The sequence below is a fragment of the Danio rerio genome, chromosome 8 (assembly GCF_052040795.2).
Source record: "Danio rerio strain M-AB ecotype USA chromosome 8, GRCz13ab, whole genome shotgun sequence".
NCBI lineage: Eukaryota > Metazoa > Chordata > Actinopteri > Cypriniformes > Danionidae > Danio > Danio rerio.
The window spans coordinates 6,765,171-6,779,651 of record NC_141028.1 but is presented as its reverse complement, the minus strand read 5'-3'; the positions used below and the strand labels follow the sequence as shown (position 1 = coordinate 6,779,651).

Sequence of the window (14,481 nt, the reverse complement as noted above, 5' to 3'; positions counted from 1 at the left end):
ATCTTTTGCCTACTTCTTGCTGCCAGAGACTTGACAGCGCTTCTTTTCACAAGTCTGAACCACATTTGGCTTTAGAGCGGAAGTAGTTGAGACCCTCAGTATGGCTTGAAGATGATCATCATTAAGTCTAGACCTGTACTTTGACTTATTGAAGTCCTAGGGAAAAAAGTGGGGGAACTCACTCAAAACTTCCATTCCCTCACCTAAAAAAAGGCATATATATGTATAAATAAAACACCCCCACCCCACTCCAGTCACATCAGTCTGTATCTACCTATAATATCAATATATATAAGATGCAGGGCAGGCACGTGCACACATAGGGCTCAACCTGTGCAGAGCACATGCCCTTTTTAGTCTTGCATAGAAAGTGCCCTTCCAAAATGATCAAAAGTGCCCCCGCGACGCCACACACCCTCGGTCCCGCCCTTCAGTAGGCGCGCGATAACACCGCTCTTGAGTACGCGCGCGCAACACAGCTGATCAGAACGCGCGCGACAACGCGCATTGAGAGACAAGCGCGCTGTGTACGGATAGAATCAGCGGAGCGGGGAGCGTCAGAGTACAGCGGTCGGCGCGGGCCACAAAATATTGCACTGAGGGCCGCAAATGGCCCGCGGGCCGCGAGTTTGAGACCCCTGGTCTAAGTGGATGATGTAATGCTAGAAGTCCGGGGATGGCGGCCTCTGCTGGCCAGCGAGGGGAATGACTGGGACCGAGTCGGTGACAATAATATTGACCTTAAAATGTAAATATTTAAAACTGCTTTTATTCTAGCTGAAATAAAACAAATAAGACTTTCTCCAGAAGAAAACAATATTATCAGACATACTGTGAAAATGTCCTTGCTCTGTTAAACATCATTTTGGAAATATAAAAAAAATTAAATAAAAATCAAAGGGGGGGCTAATAATTCAGACTTCAACTGTATAATTAGATATGGTACTTACAAAATTCCCAACATTTTTTAAAGAATTAAACAGTGTTTTCCCACCGAAACACTGCATGTTTGCTATAAAAATATAATTGAAAAATAAATAATTAATAATAATAAATAATAAATAATATAAATATAAAAAATATTGCTATAAAAATATAATTGGGTGTCCTCGTCAGTTGACTCCCAAGACCCGGAACTCTTCAAAACAACCCCTTACTCTTTAGTAAATATGGTAAACGGATGATATTTTGCGAGGAACTGTTGTCTTTGGCTTCAGCAGCTGTTCTTTGTGTGTCTTTAAATAAGCCCCTGTGTTTATGCAGAATTATCAGCGACTATAATGCAGCGGATGTTCTTAAGACTCAATCAGGCATCAAAACAATTCTCTCCCGTCTTTGCTGCTACTGTACTGGAAGATTTAAAGGAAGAACGTTTGTCTGAAGGGCACATTCTTCATCCTAAAGCCCGTGTTTGTCCGCTAAATCCCCTTGATATTACACCATATGTATATTTATTTATTTATACACCGATATTATGAAGCCTTCTGGCGTCTAGCGGATTTGTTGATGAAAATAGCGCATAATTACTTTGCTAGGAAAACAATTAACCTGTTGTTTTTAATTATCCCAGATTGAAAGGCGACTTCATTGTGAGCACAGAAAGCCTCCGAGGTCTGCTGAGATATTATACACACATGCAAAACAAATAATAATAATAGTCGCATCGACCAGTGTAACATTAAACTAGCTACTTTATTATTGAACACACTGTTTTAGGTCTTTTTTTATATTTCAGTCTGAGTCATACAGATAAGGTCAGTGAATCCCCAGAGCTTTATTAAACACTCTATTATATGCAGTTTAATGCCAGTTAATTAGCAAGCATTTCAGTATCGTGAAAATCCTGACAAATCATGCAAACAGACTCCCACGTTTCATAAAGCGCTGTTATTTGTTTGCATTGGCTTTCCAATAATACCGCTAGCTGGATTCTTTCTCCTCTTTTCTTTTTCTGACCAGATAGACTTTATTTTGTGGTTTAACTCTGACTGACCTCTAACCGAAAGGTCTCACAAGAGCCCTATTGCAGGGGTGGGAAATATAATAACGGCTGAAATTCATATCTGGGGAACTGGAGAAGCTCTGCTGTGCATTAAGGGAATTACAGATGGTTCTGACTCGCATTTCTGAAGCCAAACATATTGCGTAAACACTCTTGACCCTGTTTGTCTGAGAGATGGCTTTAAACGGCGGTTTAAACAAGCATCTTTTAAACCATTGGCGCTTGAAACACTTCTGCTACGCTGCAGTGTTTACGAAGCCACAAGCGAGTTGATTGTTCTGACCTGTGCAGTGCAGAAATTTAGGTTAAAGCTACATGCATCCCATATAGAAATCTTCCCAAATCCAGTAGGGAAAATAAGTATTGAACATGTCACCGTTTTTCATATTTAGGTGCTGTTGACTTGAAAATTTCCCTGGATGTTGGTAACAACCAAAGAAATCCATATATGCAAAGAAACCAAATCTAATTAGTTTAAAAACTAAGTTGGGTGTAACAAAATGAAATGACACAGCTAAAAAGTATTGAACACATGCAGAAAGGAAGGTGTAGAAAGGCAGTGAAAGCCCAGACAGCAGCTGAATTTCAGTAGTTTAGCACTTTCTCCTTGTGTCATTTCATTGTTATTAAACACAACTAATTTTTATGGTTTAGTTTTGTTATATTTTTGTTTGTGTTGTTTGGTTTTTTACTTAAATTCGCTTCAATTCCATGTCAACAGCTCCTTAAGAAATATTATTCTCAGGAAAAAACATGACGTGTTCAACACTTATTTACAAAATTACAAAAATTATATATAGGTAGTCAACATTTGAAGTAAATCAAAACCTTTTATCCAATTTGTCTTAAAACTATTGAACAACACCCATTCTTGTTTTTGAAAAACTTTCTTGATCCACTTCTAATATTGACTACTGCATGACGTACAAGTTCATATTTGGATTTCACATGTAGGAAATATAGTATATAATATCTGCAACATGTATTTTGAAATTTTGTAATTATATATATATATATATATATATATATATATATATATATATATATATATATATATATATATATATATATATATATATATATATGATGAGTTGAGATGCAAAAACCTCTAAATGCCATTTGAATTTTTCTCCTAAAATTGCCATTTTTATCGGACTCCTATGTTTATATTCAAGTATTCCACTTTAAAGGAAATGAAAATAATATATATATATATATATATATATATATATATATATATATATATATATATATATATATATATATAGGGGCAGTATGTGTTTATATATGTTGCATTTATTTATTAAATTATTATAATTAAAGACGTTACAGTAGGCTATTTCGCACTATCATTGATCTGCAGTTATAATCATCTCATGTTCATAGAAAAGTTAGTAATAAACATTTATACACAAGTATTTATGTGTATAAAGCATCTGTTTTGTAAGAAGTGCTTCTCATATGATATGTAAGCAACCTGTACAGCTTTACTGTAGACATTTTCTTGTGCGAAAATGGCGTCGACTGAAACTTTGTCGTACGCCATTTTATTTAACATTTTTTCCTGTCAATTTTTTTTTATAAAAATACAAAAAAAAAACATACAGTTTATATATATATATATATATATATATATATATATATATATATATATATATATATATATATATATATATATATATATATATATATATATATATGAAGAGTTCAGATACAAAAACCTTTAAATGCCATCTGAATTTTTCTCTTAAAATAAATATTTTTATCAGGCCCCTATGTTTATGGTTAGAAACAAATGCTAATTTTAGAAGAAAACATCTAGCAGTATTTAGAGGATTTTGCATATAAACACTCTTCATATATATATATATATATATATATATATATATATATATATATATATATATATATATATATATTAGTGCCCATTTTTGCTATGCTTTGAATTAAATGTTGCATATAGGGCATATGTTATATAGGTTGCAATGAAAATATTCACCCCTACTGTGAAATTTTAATTCCTTTAAAATTTTTCCCAAGTGCTGCTTTTTTTATTTCAACATATTTAAAAAAATAATAGTTTAATAGCTGATTTGTAAAAGCTGATTACTTTTGTCTTTGCCATGATGACAGCACAAGTGCAATTTAAATAATTATCTAGGTTATTATGTTAAGTAGACAAGTAATGTAAAGTAAAGTAGACAACAGTGGTTTGTTCTGGACAATCAAAGTAAAAAATCCTTAAGGTGGATAATTATTTTGACCAAAAAATAATTTTAAATATTTTAAACACACATCTATTCCAGCAAAATTAAAACAAGACTTTTAAAGAAAAAAAAATTCTAGGAAACATTGTGAAAACATTGTGTTGGTTTGTTAAACATCACTTGAGAAATAATTGACAAAAGAAAAAGAAATTGTATGAGGGCTGCTATTTTGACGTCAGCTGTATGTGAAATCTAAATATAAACTTTTACATCATGTGTAATTTGCATATATTGCCATATTTCAGATTTCCATGAGGGATGCTAGTCTTAGTAGACCTGAAGCCTTTGTGGACCTAAATATTTCCCAGATCCTCATGAGTCTCCATATGGCAGCGTTTTTACCCACTTGAGGTAATTGTTTTCCCATCTTTGAGCTTTTGGAAAAATGTCTGCACGTCTAACTTTCAGACAGGAAACCTAAAAAAATGTCCCCATGCGTGTCTGTTATCCTATTTCTGTCAACAAAATCACACACAGAGACCAGATATTTCACAACTCTGCTCATCATTTTCAATGTTCTCCTGATTTAAACCATATTGACCACTGACTGAGACTTTTTTCTTTTTTAAGTATTAACAACAACAAGGTAAGTGATTTTTGTTTCTTTGCTTTTTCAGTCAGAATAAACTAGATAGCATACATGGATGTTATTGACTAAACAAATTCAAGTAACTGGCTCTTTTTTGGGTCATTTGCTTTATTATTCATTCATTCATTATGGACTTAGTTCCTTTATTAATCAGGGGTCGCCACGGCAGAATGAACCGTCAACTTATCCAGCACATTTTTACGCAGCGGATGCCCTTCCAGCCGCAACCCATCTTTGGGAAACATCCACACACACACACACACACACGCACACACACTCATACACTACGGACAATTTAGCCCACATAATTCACCTGTACTGCATGTCTTTGGACTGTGGAGGAACCGGAGCACCCGGAGGAAACCCACACGAGGGAGAACATGCAAACTCCACACAGAAATGCCAACTGAGCCGAGGTTCGAACTAGCGACCTTCTTGCTGTGAGGCGACAGAACTACCTACTGCGCCACTGCCTCGCCCCTTTGCCAAATTAATGTATAATTTTACATAAATGAAAACAAAATTCAAAAATAAAATTGAAAATTAAAATAATAAATTTAAAAAGTGAAAAATATAAAAATAAATGATGTACATGTTATGTGTAATTAAGTACGTGGAATAAAATATAATATAATATATATATATATTATATTATAATAAATTATAATATATTTTATATAAAAAGTTTTCCTGTCAATTTTTTTGACATACAGTGTTCAGCATATATAAGTACACCCCTCATAAATCTCTCTTTTATATTCATATTTTTAATAGGAAGCTATACAATATTATATTTGTGCATATATTTTAGATGAGTCAGTGTTGGAGCCAAATCTGAAGCTCATCTAACAATATAATTTACAATAACGGTCCAAAAACTAGTACAGCCAAATTGATATGATTATAGAAAAATATTAAATACAAATTTAAAAAAAAAAGAGAAAAAATCAACAGAAGCAAAATGAATGAATTTAATTGTATTATCTTTCAATTTCTAAATGCGTTTGGTGACTAAAATATTATTGTAATAAATATATCTGTTCAATAAATCTGTTTTGTTTAAATGCACCAAAATACATTGCCCATATTCACTAAGGACATTTTTTTTTTAACTGAAACAGTATGCTTTATTGCACAAATGTTTTGACCCAGCTTTGTTTGGAACTATTTACTTTACTTTCTTTATTGTCCACAAGTGGAAATGTATCTTTGGCTTCACCACACAACCACATCAGCGTTCACATTACACAAATCACAGAAAAAAAAAACAGGCAAAACAAACACATTCAATGTCATCAAATACATCACATTAAAAACTCAATTTAAAACCCTAGACATACTTAAAACACGGTATTTAAATGTCTATTGGCAATCGGCACAAAGGACACTTGATGCACATTTTTCTTTACTTGAAGTTGCCTAAAACGTCTTTTTGATGGCAAGAGCTGAAATTTTATATTTTAGATATGGCAACAATTTTCAATAATGATGTGTGCGTTGTTTAATTGTCATTGAATAAATTTCCTTTGGTTGTCTTTGTGCTTTACCTACAATTGCACTGACAGTTTTTACTACTCGATACAGTTTTTGCTTTTCTTTAATTGGCAACAGTCCATACCCTGCAATCATGTTAAAACTCACAACACTTTCAACCAAGTTCTTGTAAACCATCTCCAGAACATTTTGACTCGCACCAAATTGTTGTAACCTCCTAATGAGATATAATCTCTGCATTGCTTTTTTTTAAAAATGCACTCAGCATTTGCAGCAAATGTAAATCCACTATCAACAAGGGTTCCTAAATATTTAAAACATCTAGCTGCCTCTATTTCATGTCCCTCAAGGACCAGAGGTTTCAACCCTTGACTAGGGACTAGTTTATTTCTTATCATCCCCTTGGTTTTAATAAAATTGATCTCCAGTGAACTCCTTTTACACCAATTTTGAAGAAAAATGTATATATTTATTAGGGATGTAACAATAATGTAAATACTGTCATACCGCAATAGTAATTTTTTTCAATTTTACCGTAGGCGCATGACTTAATAAAACTATATTTCTGAGAAAAGTTTGCTTAGGCGAATGAAGCGAACGGGAGATAGCGGGAACTACAATTCCCATCAGCCCAGGCGTGGCCATCATCCTTTGCGGTCTGTTGTCACTACAGATCCAGTAATTTGGAAATGGAGTGTGTTGCTAGTAGCGGGGAAGAAAAAGAGCTGGAAAGGATCGAACCTAAAGCGGGTTTTAAATCGGATGTGTGGAAGCATTTCAGTTTCTTTCTAAAAAGATACGAAAAAGTAGAAAAGGTGACAGACAAAGAAAAAAACAGTATGGAGGCACTGCCAGACTGTGGTGAAACATAAGTCGGGGAACACGACTAAAAACAGTCATGGGGACTGCAGAACACAGCACACTTGTTAGATTGATGCAGACATTGACTTGTACCGCGAAGAGACCTCTATCTCACTCATGGCTTGTCCTCTCAAGTGGTGGAAAGATAATGCACAACGTTACCCACTGCTGTCAACCTTGGCTAAATCGTATCTCTCTGTCCCAGAAACCTCAGTCCCAAATGAGAGGGTTTTTTTCTGTTGCAGGGGACATGCCCAGAGATCCCAACATTTACCAGATTATAGTTATATGATAATTTTCCTTAAAAAACCATCTCTATCTAAGTGAGTGAGTGATTAAATGTTGAATGTGATCAGTTTTCAACAATACTAAATTGAAACTTTATTTTTTTATATATGGTTTAATAGCTTTTTGTTATTAAAATTGAAAAATTGAAGTTCCTGTTTTGAAACTTACAGATAGATGGCTGATTTGTATGTCATTGATATGTTCAGTGCTGAGGTAAATAAACACTTTTGGCAATTTTTTCGAGTCTTTTCATTGGTTTTGTTTTTCCTGTAAATTATTTAATAAATCCCGCACCATGCCATTCATACCGAGGTATTATCGTACCGTAAAATTCTGATACCGTTACATCCCTAATAATTATAGTACAAGGTATCTCCTGTTCCTATTTTAGTCAGCTGGCCTACAAGTGCCATTTCATCTGCATATTTAAATAACTTAAAAATCCTGGATCTGATAAAATGTGATTAAATGCTGATAAAATGATAAAATGCTTCCTTGTGGAATTCATTTAGAATTATTGCGTATAAAACCCACTCTCCATCAATATATTGTTTGCATGAAATCATCACATTTGCATATTTATTATTTCCATGTCACTTCCTATGAAAGCAAAAACCCATACAGTGAAATTTAATTGCATGAAGGCTTAAATTATAGGCACCACACTAATTGCTTTCAGCAATGTTTTTAGACTCTCAGTGTGTCCTAGTTTGTTTTTTGCAAAAATGACAGCATTCACATTGAAAAAACAACAACAACAAACCAAATATATTAGTTTAGAAATATAATATTGCACCCCAGTTGATCATCTGCATTTTTTTGATTACCTTTCCTCATACACAGACGTCTCTAGAACAGGTATTTGCATATAACATAACTGTCAACCCTCCTGTTTATTCTCCAGCATTCTCCTGTATTTTACCCTCATATCCACCATTTAAATCTTTCTTATTTCTCCTATATTTACAGTAACACCCATACAGAGTAGATCATGTCATTTATTGATAACCAACCAGTAATTAAACAAAAGAGATTTGCTTCTCTTGGATACAGAACTATAGTAATTTTAATCAGAATCATTAATTCATTTAATTTCTTTTGGCTTAGTTTTTTTATTCATCAGGGGTCGCCACGGCAGAATGAACCACCAACTTCACCAATTTCTGCTTCATAGTCATGCTTAGTCAAAGAAACATCATCATCATATGATATAAACTTTAGTCTTTCAACATGCGGCGCATATCGGCGTGCATGTAAACAACCGGGATCAGGAGCAGCAGCGCGTGAGGCGCGGGAATGGCTTTCTGCGCGCATGCGTCAAGCATTGTTTTGGTTGTACATGGAGAATAACTAACTTGCATGTGCAAAAGACGCCAAATGTGAATAGCCCCTAACGTCTTTATTCTAGGATAAACACTGTAAATTAATACACTTTAAAAAAGTAAATCTTATCTCAAAGCTTTTACTGGAGCACATTTTTTGCACTTCCCCATGCTGCCCCCAGCAAGATGCCGCCCGGGGCGATCGAACACCCACATTGCCCAGGCCTAAATCCACCACTGCAATTGATGTGGCTATTGTTTTCAATTGGGATGACACTACATACATATACTATCCTGTTGAGTGTTTAGGTGCATAAGTACATAGTGCACGAGTGCATAGTATATAGTGTGCCATTTGGGACGCAGCTCTAGTTTGGGCACCCCTGGTTTAGGGGGTTTGATTTCATTCATTCATTTTTCCCCAGCTTAGTCCCTTATTTATCAGCCACAGTGGAATGAACCGCCAACTATTCAAGCATATGTTTTACAAACCGGATGGCCTTCCAGCCACAACCCAGTACTGGGAAACACACACACACACTCATACACTTAAGCCAATTTAGTTAATCTAATTCACTTATAGTGCATGTCTTTGGATTTTTGGGAAAACCAGTTCCTAATTAGTTTTTTACATCCCAACATTGACAGGTATTGACTATAATGAAATATAAAAAGTTCTAACAACTCACCGATCGGAAGAACCAGGAAAAACGGAAGCCAACAGAGTACGAAGCATCCCACCACGATACCCAAAGTCTTGGCGGCCTTCTTTTCCCTTGAGAACTTGAGCAGACGCAGTGCGAAGTGTGTCCGGTTGCGTAACGCCTCGTCCTCGGACACCGTCATGTTTCCGCGGTGTATTCGCAAGGTCACGGTCTCAGCGTGATCCGACTTCTCAGTTTTCTGTCCGCTGATCAGTCCTCGCGTTTCCCTCCTCGCCACAACATACACACGACAATACATTGAGAGAATCACCACTAGAGGGAGGTAAAAAGATCCCAAAGCTGAGAAAATGGCATAACCGGGTTCCTCAGTTATCTTGCATATGGATTCATCATCCGGTGCCGGTTCCTTCCAGCCGAATAGAGGTCCGATGGAAATAGTGATGGACAGTACCCATAAAGCTATGAGCGCAAGCAATGCACGTCGCTCTGTCACAATAGATGGGTACTGTAGAGGATAGCTAACGCCGATATATCGGTCCACAGAAATCACGCACAAGCTCATAATAGACGCCGTGCAGCACAAAACATCCATCGCGGCCCAAACGTCACAAAAAGGCCGTCCAAAGATCCATCGACCCAACATCTCGAAGACCGTGGAGAACGGAAGAACCGTAGAGCTCAGAAGAAGATCCGCAACTGCTAGGTTGACGATGAAGTAATGCGTGACTGTTCGTAGATTACGATGGCAAGCCACTGATAGGATGACTAAGATGTTGCCCAAAACGCCAAACACGATGAAGATTGCCAGAACCACCCCTAAAGCCACCGCCTTCATGACGTTCAGCTCCGGGACGAGCACTTGGCTGCAGTTGCTACAGTTTTCAGGGAATGACTCCGGGGTCATGTTGTCTTTGAAGGGAACCATTTGTTCAAGACGTCCAGGCATTTAATAAGGATGCCGTCCTTTCAGTTTGTGCAAAAAATACCAATACTACGTTGGCTGTCATGCAAGAAACCCAGAGCATTTCTGGTAGCACGCCGAGGGAATGGGATGAAACTCAACCTGTTGTGTTTCATTTCTCAAATGCCCCAAGATGAGCTTTTAATGATGTATGTTGGTGGAAAAAGCGCTGCGGGTGAGATATAAACACAGGGAACTAAATGTATTATGCTGCGGAGAGCGTCGGATTCTTTTGTCATAAAGTCATCAATTCGTAGGTTGCTTTGCCGTGTTCATAAGCATGTGCAGCTGGAGCATCATACAGAGCAATGAGAGTTAAACAAACAGCGCTGTTGCAGATCGTGTGATCTATCGAGGAAGAATAGAGCTTTCGGTTTGATGCATGAGTGATTTATCTGAGATATCCATCAAAGGTGATTAAAGCGATTCACTTTGCACATTCCCAACACTGTGAACTCTCTTTTTGTGTGCACTTTTTTTGGGGAATTGGATTGAATTGGCTGATGTCACTGAGGTTGCGAAGCAGATAACAAGGACGAAGCTAAAAGCACTTTGGCATGCGCTGAGGAGATATTTTTGGCTGAAGAGCAGTTCTCGGTGCGTCACGCAGGTTTTTTAGGCGAACAGCTTCAATCAGGATAGATTTGGTCCTGATGCTGGCATGCTGGTTTGGTTTTTGAAGCCTGACGAACCCTGAAAAACAGACAGAGAAAAGTGCAGCTTTATCAGTAAAGTGGCTTCATTTGTCAGACGGAGAACTTTTTAAACCATCGCTCATGCATCATAATGAAGTGTGCAGTCGTTTGGCATAAAATTATGAGTCGCTTCCAGTGGGTAATGATATATAGATTCATTAATTCACTTTGCTCTGATCAGGCAAATGGATTTCTCTCTATGAGGGATCCTTAACAAAGAGAATGCTTTTATTTATATTTTTGTCTCCTGACATTATTCATTCACTAACTCAAACACTGAATCAAACAGGACAACAGAACTAAATGTTACTGCAAATAAAATTCATTTCCCATATTTTAATACCCAAACTCTTTTCATTTAAGTCCATTCTTTTTCACTCTTATGAATGCATTAGACATTTGCATTATAAGACACATTTTTCATTCGCTCTTGCTACACTGAAAAAAATTCATTTGACTTACTAAATCTTTTAAAGGGTACCTGTTTTACCCCTTTTACAAGATCTAAGATAAGCCTTTAGTCTCCAGAATGTGTTTGTAAAGTTTCAGCTCAAAATACCCATTAGGGGTGCGTTTCCGAAAACCATCGTTATAGGGCACATAGTTTACCTCTTTTTTATGATTTAGTATTAATAATATGGAGTGTGCCAGTTCAGGTTCAGTGCAACACACAGTTCAGGGGCCTCATGTATCAACGCTGTGTACGCACAAAAACTTTGCGTACGCCAGGTTTCACGCTCAGAATCGCTCACGTTTGGATTTACTAACAATGAACTGAACGTGGGAATGTGCGCAGCTTCACGGCAGCTTTCTGGCTGGCGTACGCACATTTTTTGTGCGTGTCTGTTTTATTTCCATTGGCGACTCCTAGAGGCAGTTGTGTTAAATTGCTCTCTACAAAGTGTCTTTGAGCCTTGCAATGGCAGCTGTATGAGACGGGTTCAGCAGGTATATAAGGTTTCCATACCATACATTTGACCAGCTAAACATTAAAGCACAATTTGCAGCAGTCGCCTGTTTTCCCAATGTAATCTGAGCTATCTACTGCACGCACATTGCTATAAAGACACTATCTGAAGATGAATTTGCATGCGTGAATCAGAAACATTTCCATTCAATAAATGTGCAAATAAAATATGATGCTTATTGATATGAACTTATTGATGATGCCTACTTGTCTTTCTCGTGATAAATAGTTGGCACTATCTGATATGTAGCGGGGGAAAAAAGAAGAATGAGTTCATCAGACGCTGGATTCGAGCTGAGTTCATGCTCGAACGTGTCAAAACATGTTGACATGCGTTTTATCAGCTGCGCCACTGAGACTTTTAAGGGTACTGCAACATTTTACAGATATAAATCACACTATTTCTTTTTTTAATGCACTCAGTGCGATGTTCAGACCCAACTGTGTTAACCGCATCAGCTAAACTCTCCCACTCTATTTTTTTTCTTTTGTTGTTAATTCCGGAGAACAAACTTGCAAATAACACCGCTTTTCTCCGGTCTACCTCCGAAAGCAGCACCTCCAATTCACATTCTGTTCAAAGTTTCTCTTTTTGCTTGCTTTTGCCATTACTTTTTCGTTGGGTTTTGCCATTAGCATAGTCATTAGCATATTCATACGGGGGAGGAGGCGGGGAGGGGTTTTGTGCTCGTGCATGTTGCGCTCAGTTTCACGTTCATTCGGATGTACAAAAGAATATGCGTGAGATTCGGCGTACGCAGCGTTTCATACATCTGAAATTTGTTCTGCGTACGCACATTTACAGCTTTGTGCGTACGCAATGTTTTAGTAAGATTTCCACGCAAGTCTTCGTACATGAGGCCCCTGATGTTTTTACTATAATGTGTTAAAGTGTTATGTTGGAGGCGTGTACACAGTTTGCTGTTTTAGGGGCACGTTGCTTCACAGTTTCGACCTCCCGCCCAACGTAACAAGGGGCGGAGCCAAGAGCTCCCACGCTCTGTGTTTGCAACAGACAGCTGACAGACAGAGAGAGAGAAGCTAACCTAAGCTAGGATTAGCATTCAGCCGTACATGTAAGACTCGGACACAGACCAAGCAGAGAGTACAAAATCTTTTGTGTCTTTGTATAGTCTGTGCCGAGCTTGTACACCGAGACTAATAACCACACACACTGAATTAACTTTGACTGAGGCACCGAATGCGCCGCAACACGGCACACCAGACACTCAGTGACGCGGCAGAAACATGAAGTGTCCCGAATCGTCGCGCCATGCATTACAGAACTCCAAACACAGGCCTCCACCAGGGCAAACACAGTGGCTCCGCCTCGTGCACCCCGACAGAAACCTACGCCCCAGAACTCCGAAATGCACGGCGTCGCGTCACGCAAAATGTACAAGCAATAATTCCGATTACAGCGATAATGTGGAGAATATTGATCTTGTGTTGAGCCCAATGAGCGTTTCATCAAAAAATAGAGCACGGGTGTTCCTTTAATGACAACGCTTTGACTCACACGCTGAAAATGGCGGACGTGATATGAAAAACTGAGGATATGATCGTGACGCAAGGCCGTTGACCAATATTGGTGGGCGGGGGGACCGCTCTCATACGTAAAGTTGCGGTCGGTCTGAAAACCAATTCCAATTGGTCCACGGTTTTTATGTTGTTAAATTGAAAAAAGGACTGTGTGTGTTTATATCACCCCAATATGACAGTATATACACTATATATACACACATGTCTGTCTAAACAGCTTTAAAAGTACATTTTTCACCATAGCTGCCCTTTAACTAAGATGCAAGTTGCGTCGTTACAAACATAGTTCCCATTTCCCAAATTCGTTCTTTCAATTAGGGTTGCCATCCGTCCCTTTAAATACGGAATCTTTCCATATTTGAGAAAGAAATTGCATCATATCATGTTTTGAATCATATTTTTATCATTTTTTTTAAAGTAGCTTTTCATACAAATCATACCACACGCATTTTATGAAGCCTCGCATTTACCTCATTTCCTACTGTTGATTGGGTAATACTTAATGTCATCATTAGTTTGATTGATTCTGAAAATCAAGAATTTTTTCAGTGTACTACATATGGATATTAATTTCACATGCTAGCTAGATGATAAAGCAGGTGTAAAATCCAACAGATGCGCACTGCACATACACAATGACCCAAAATACCACCTGAACACCTTGGCAACCATACTTAAGCACCATAGCAACTGCACAGAAACATTCTGGCATGTATTTTCATTATGTTCAGAATATGTTAGAAATTTAATTACAAGTCATTTTACATACATGCTCCTTATTAGACCAAAAATACCATAGTAAAATAGTGCTGGGTGATATTAGCAAAG

At 37.3% G+C, this 14,481-nt stretch overlaps 1 protein-coding gene and 1 long non-coding RNA gene across 3 annotated transcripts in view; one reads left to right on the top strand and one right to left on the bottom strand.

Annotated features, from left to right (window-relative positions):
• The window catches only part of LOC147842538 (uncharacterized), a 60,414-nt gene extending 55,794 nt beyond the window's left edge, over positions 1-4,620 (top strand). The window contains exon 3 of the long non-coding RNA XR_015497516.1: positions 4,515-4,620. This is a non-coding gene — a long non-coding RNA (uncharacterized LOC147842538). The remainder of the gene's footprint in view (positions 1-4,514) is intronic.
• Positions 1-14,481, bottom strand: part of adra1aa (adrenoceptor alpha 1Aa) — a 57,606-nt gene that overhangs the window by 21,836 nt on the left and 21,289 nt on the right. For both annotated transcript variants that reach the window (NM_001324454.1, XM_087264005.1), the window contains exon 2: positions 9,513-11,142. In NM_001324454.1, coding sequence (NP_001311383.1) covers positions 9,513-10,434 — 922 coding nt within the window. In that variant the 5' untranslated portion in view covers positions 10,435-11,142. The remainder of the gene's footprint in view (positions 1-9,512; positions 11,143-14,481) is intronic.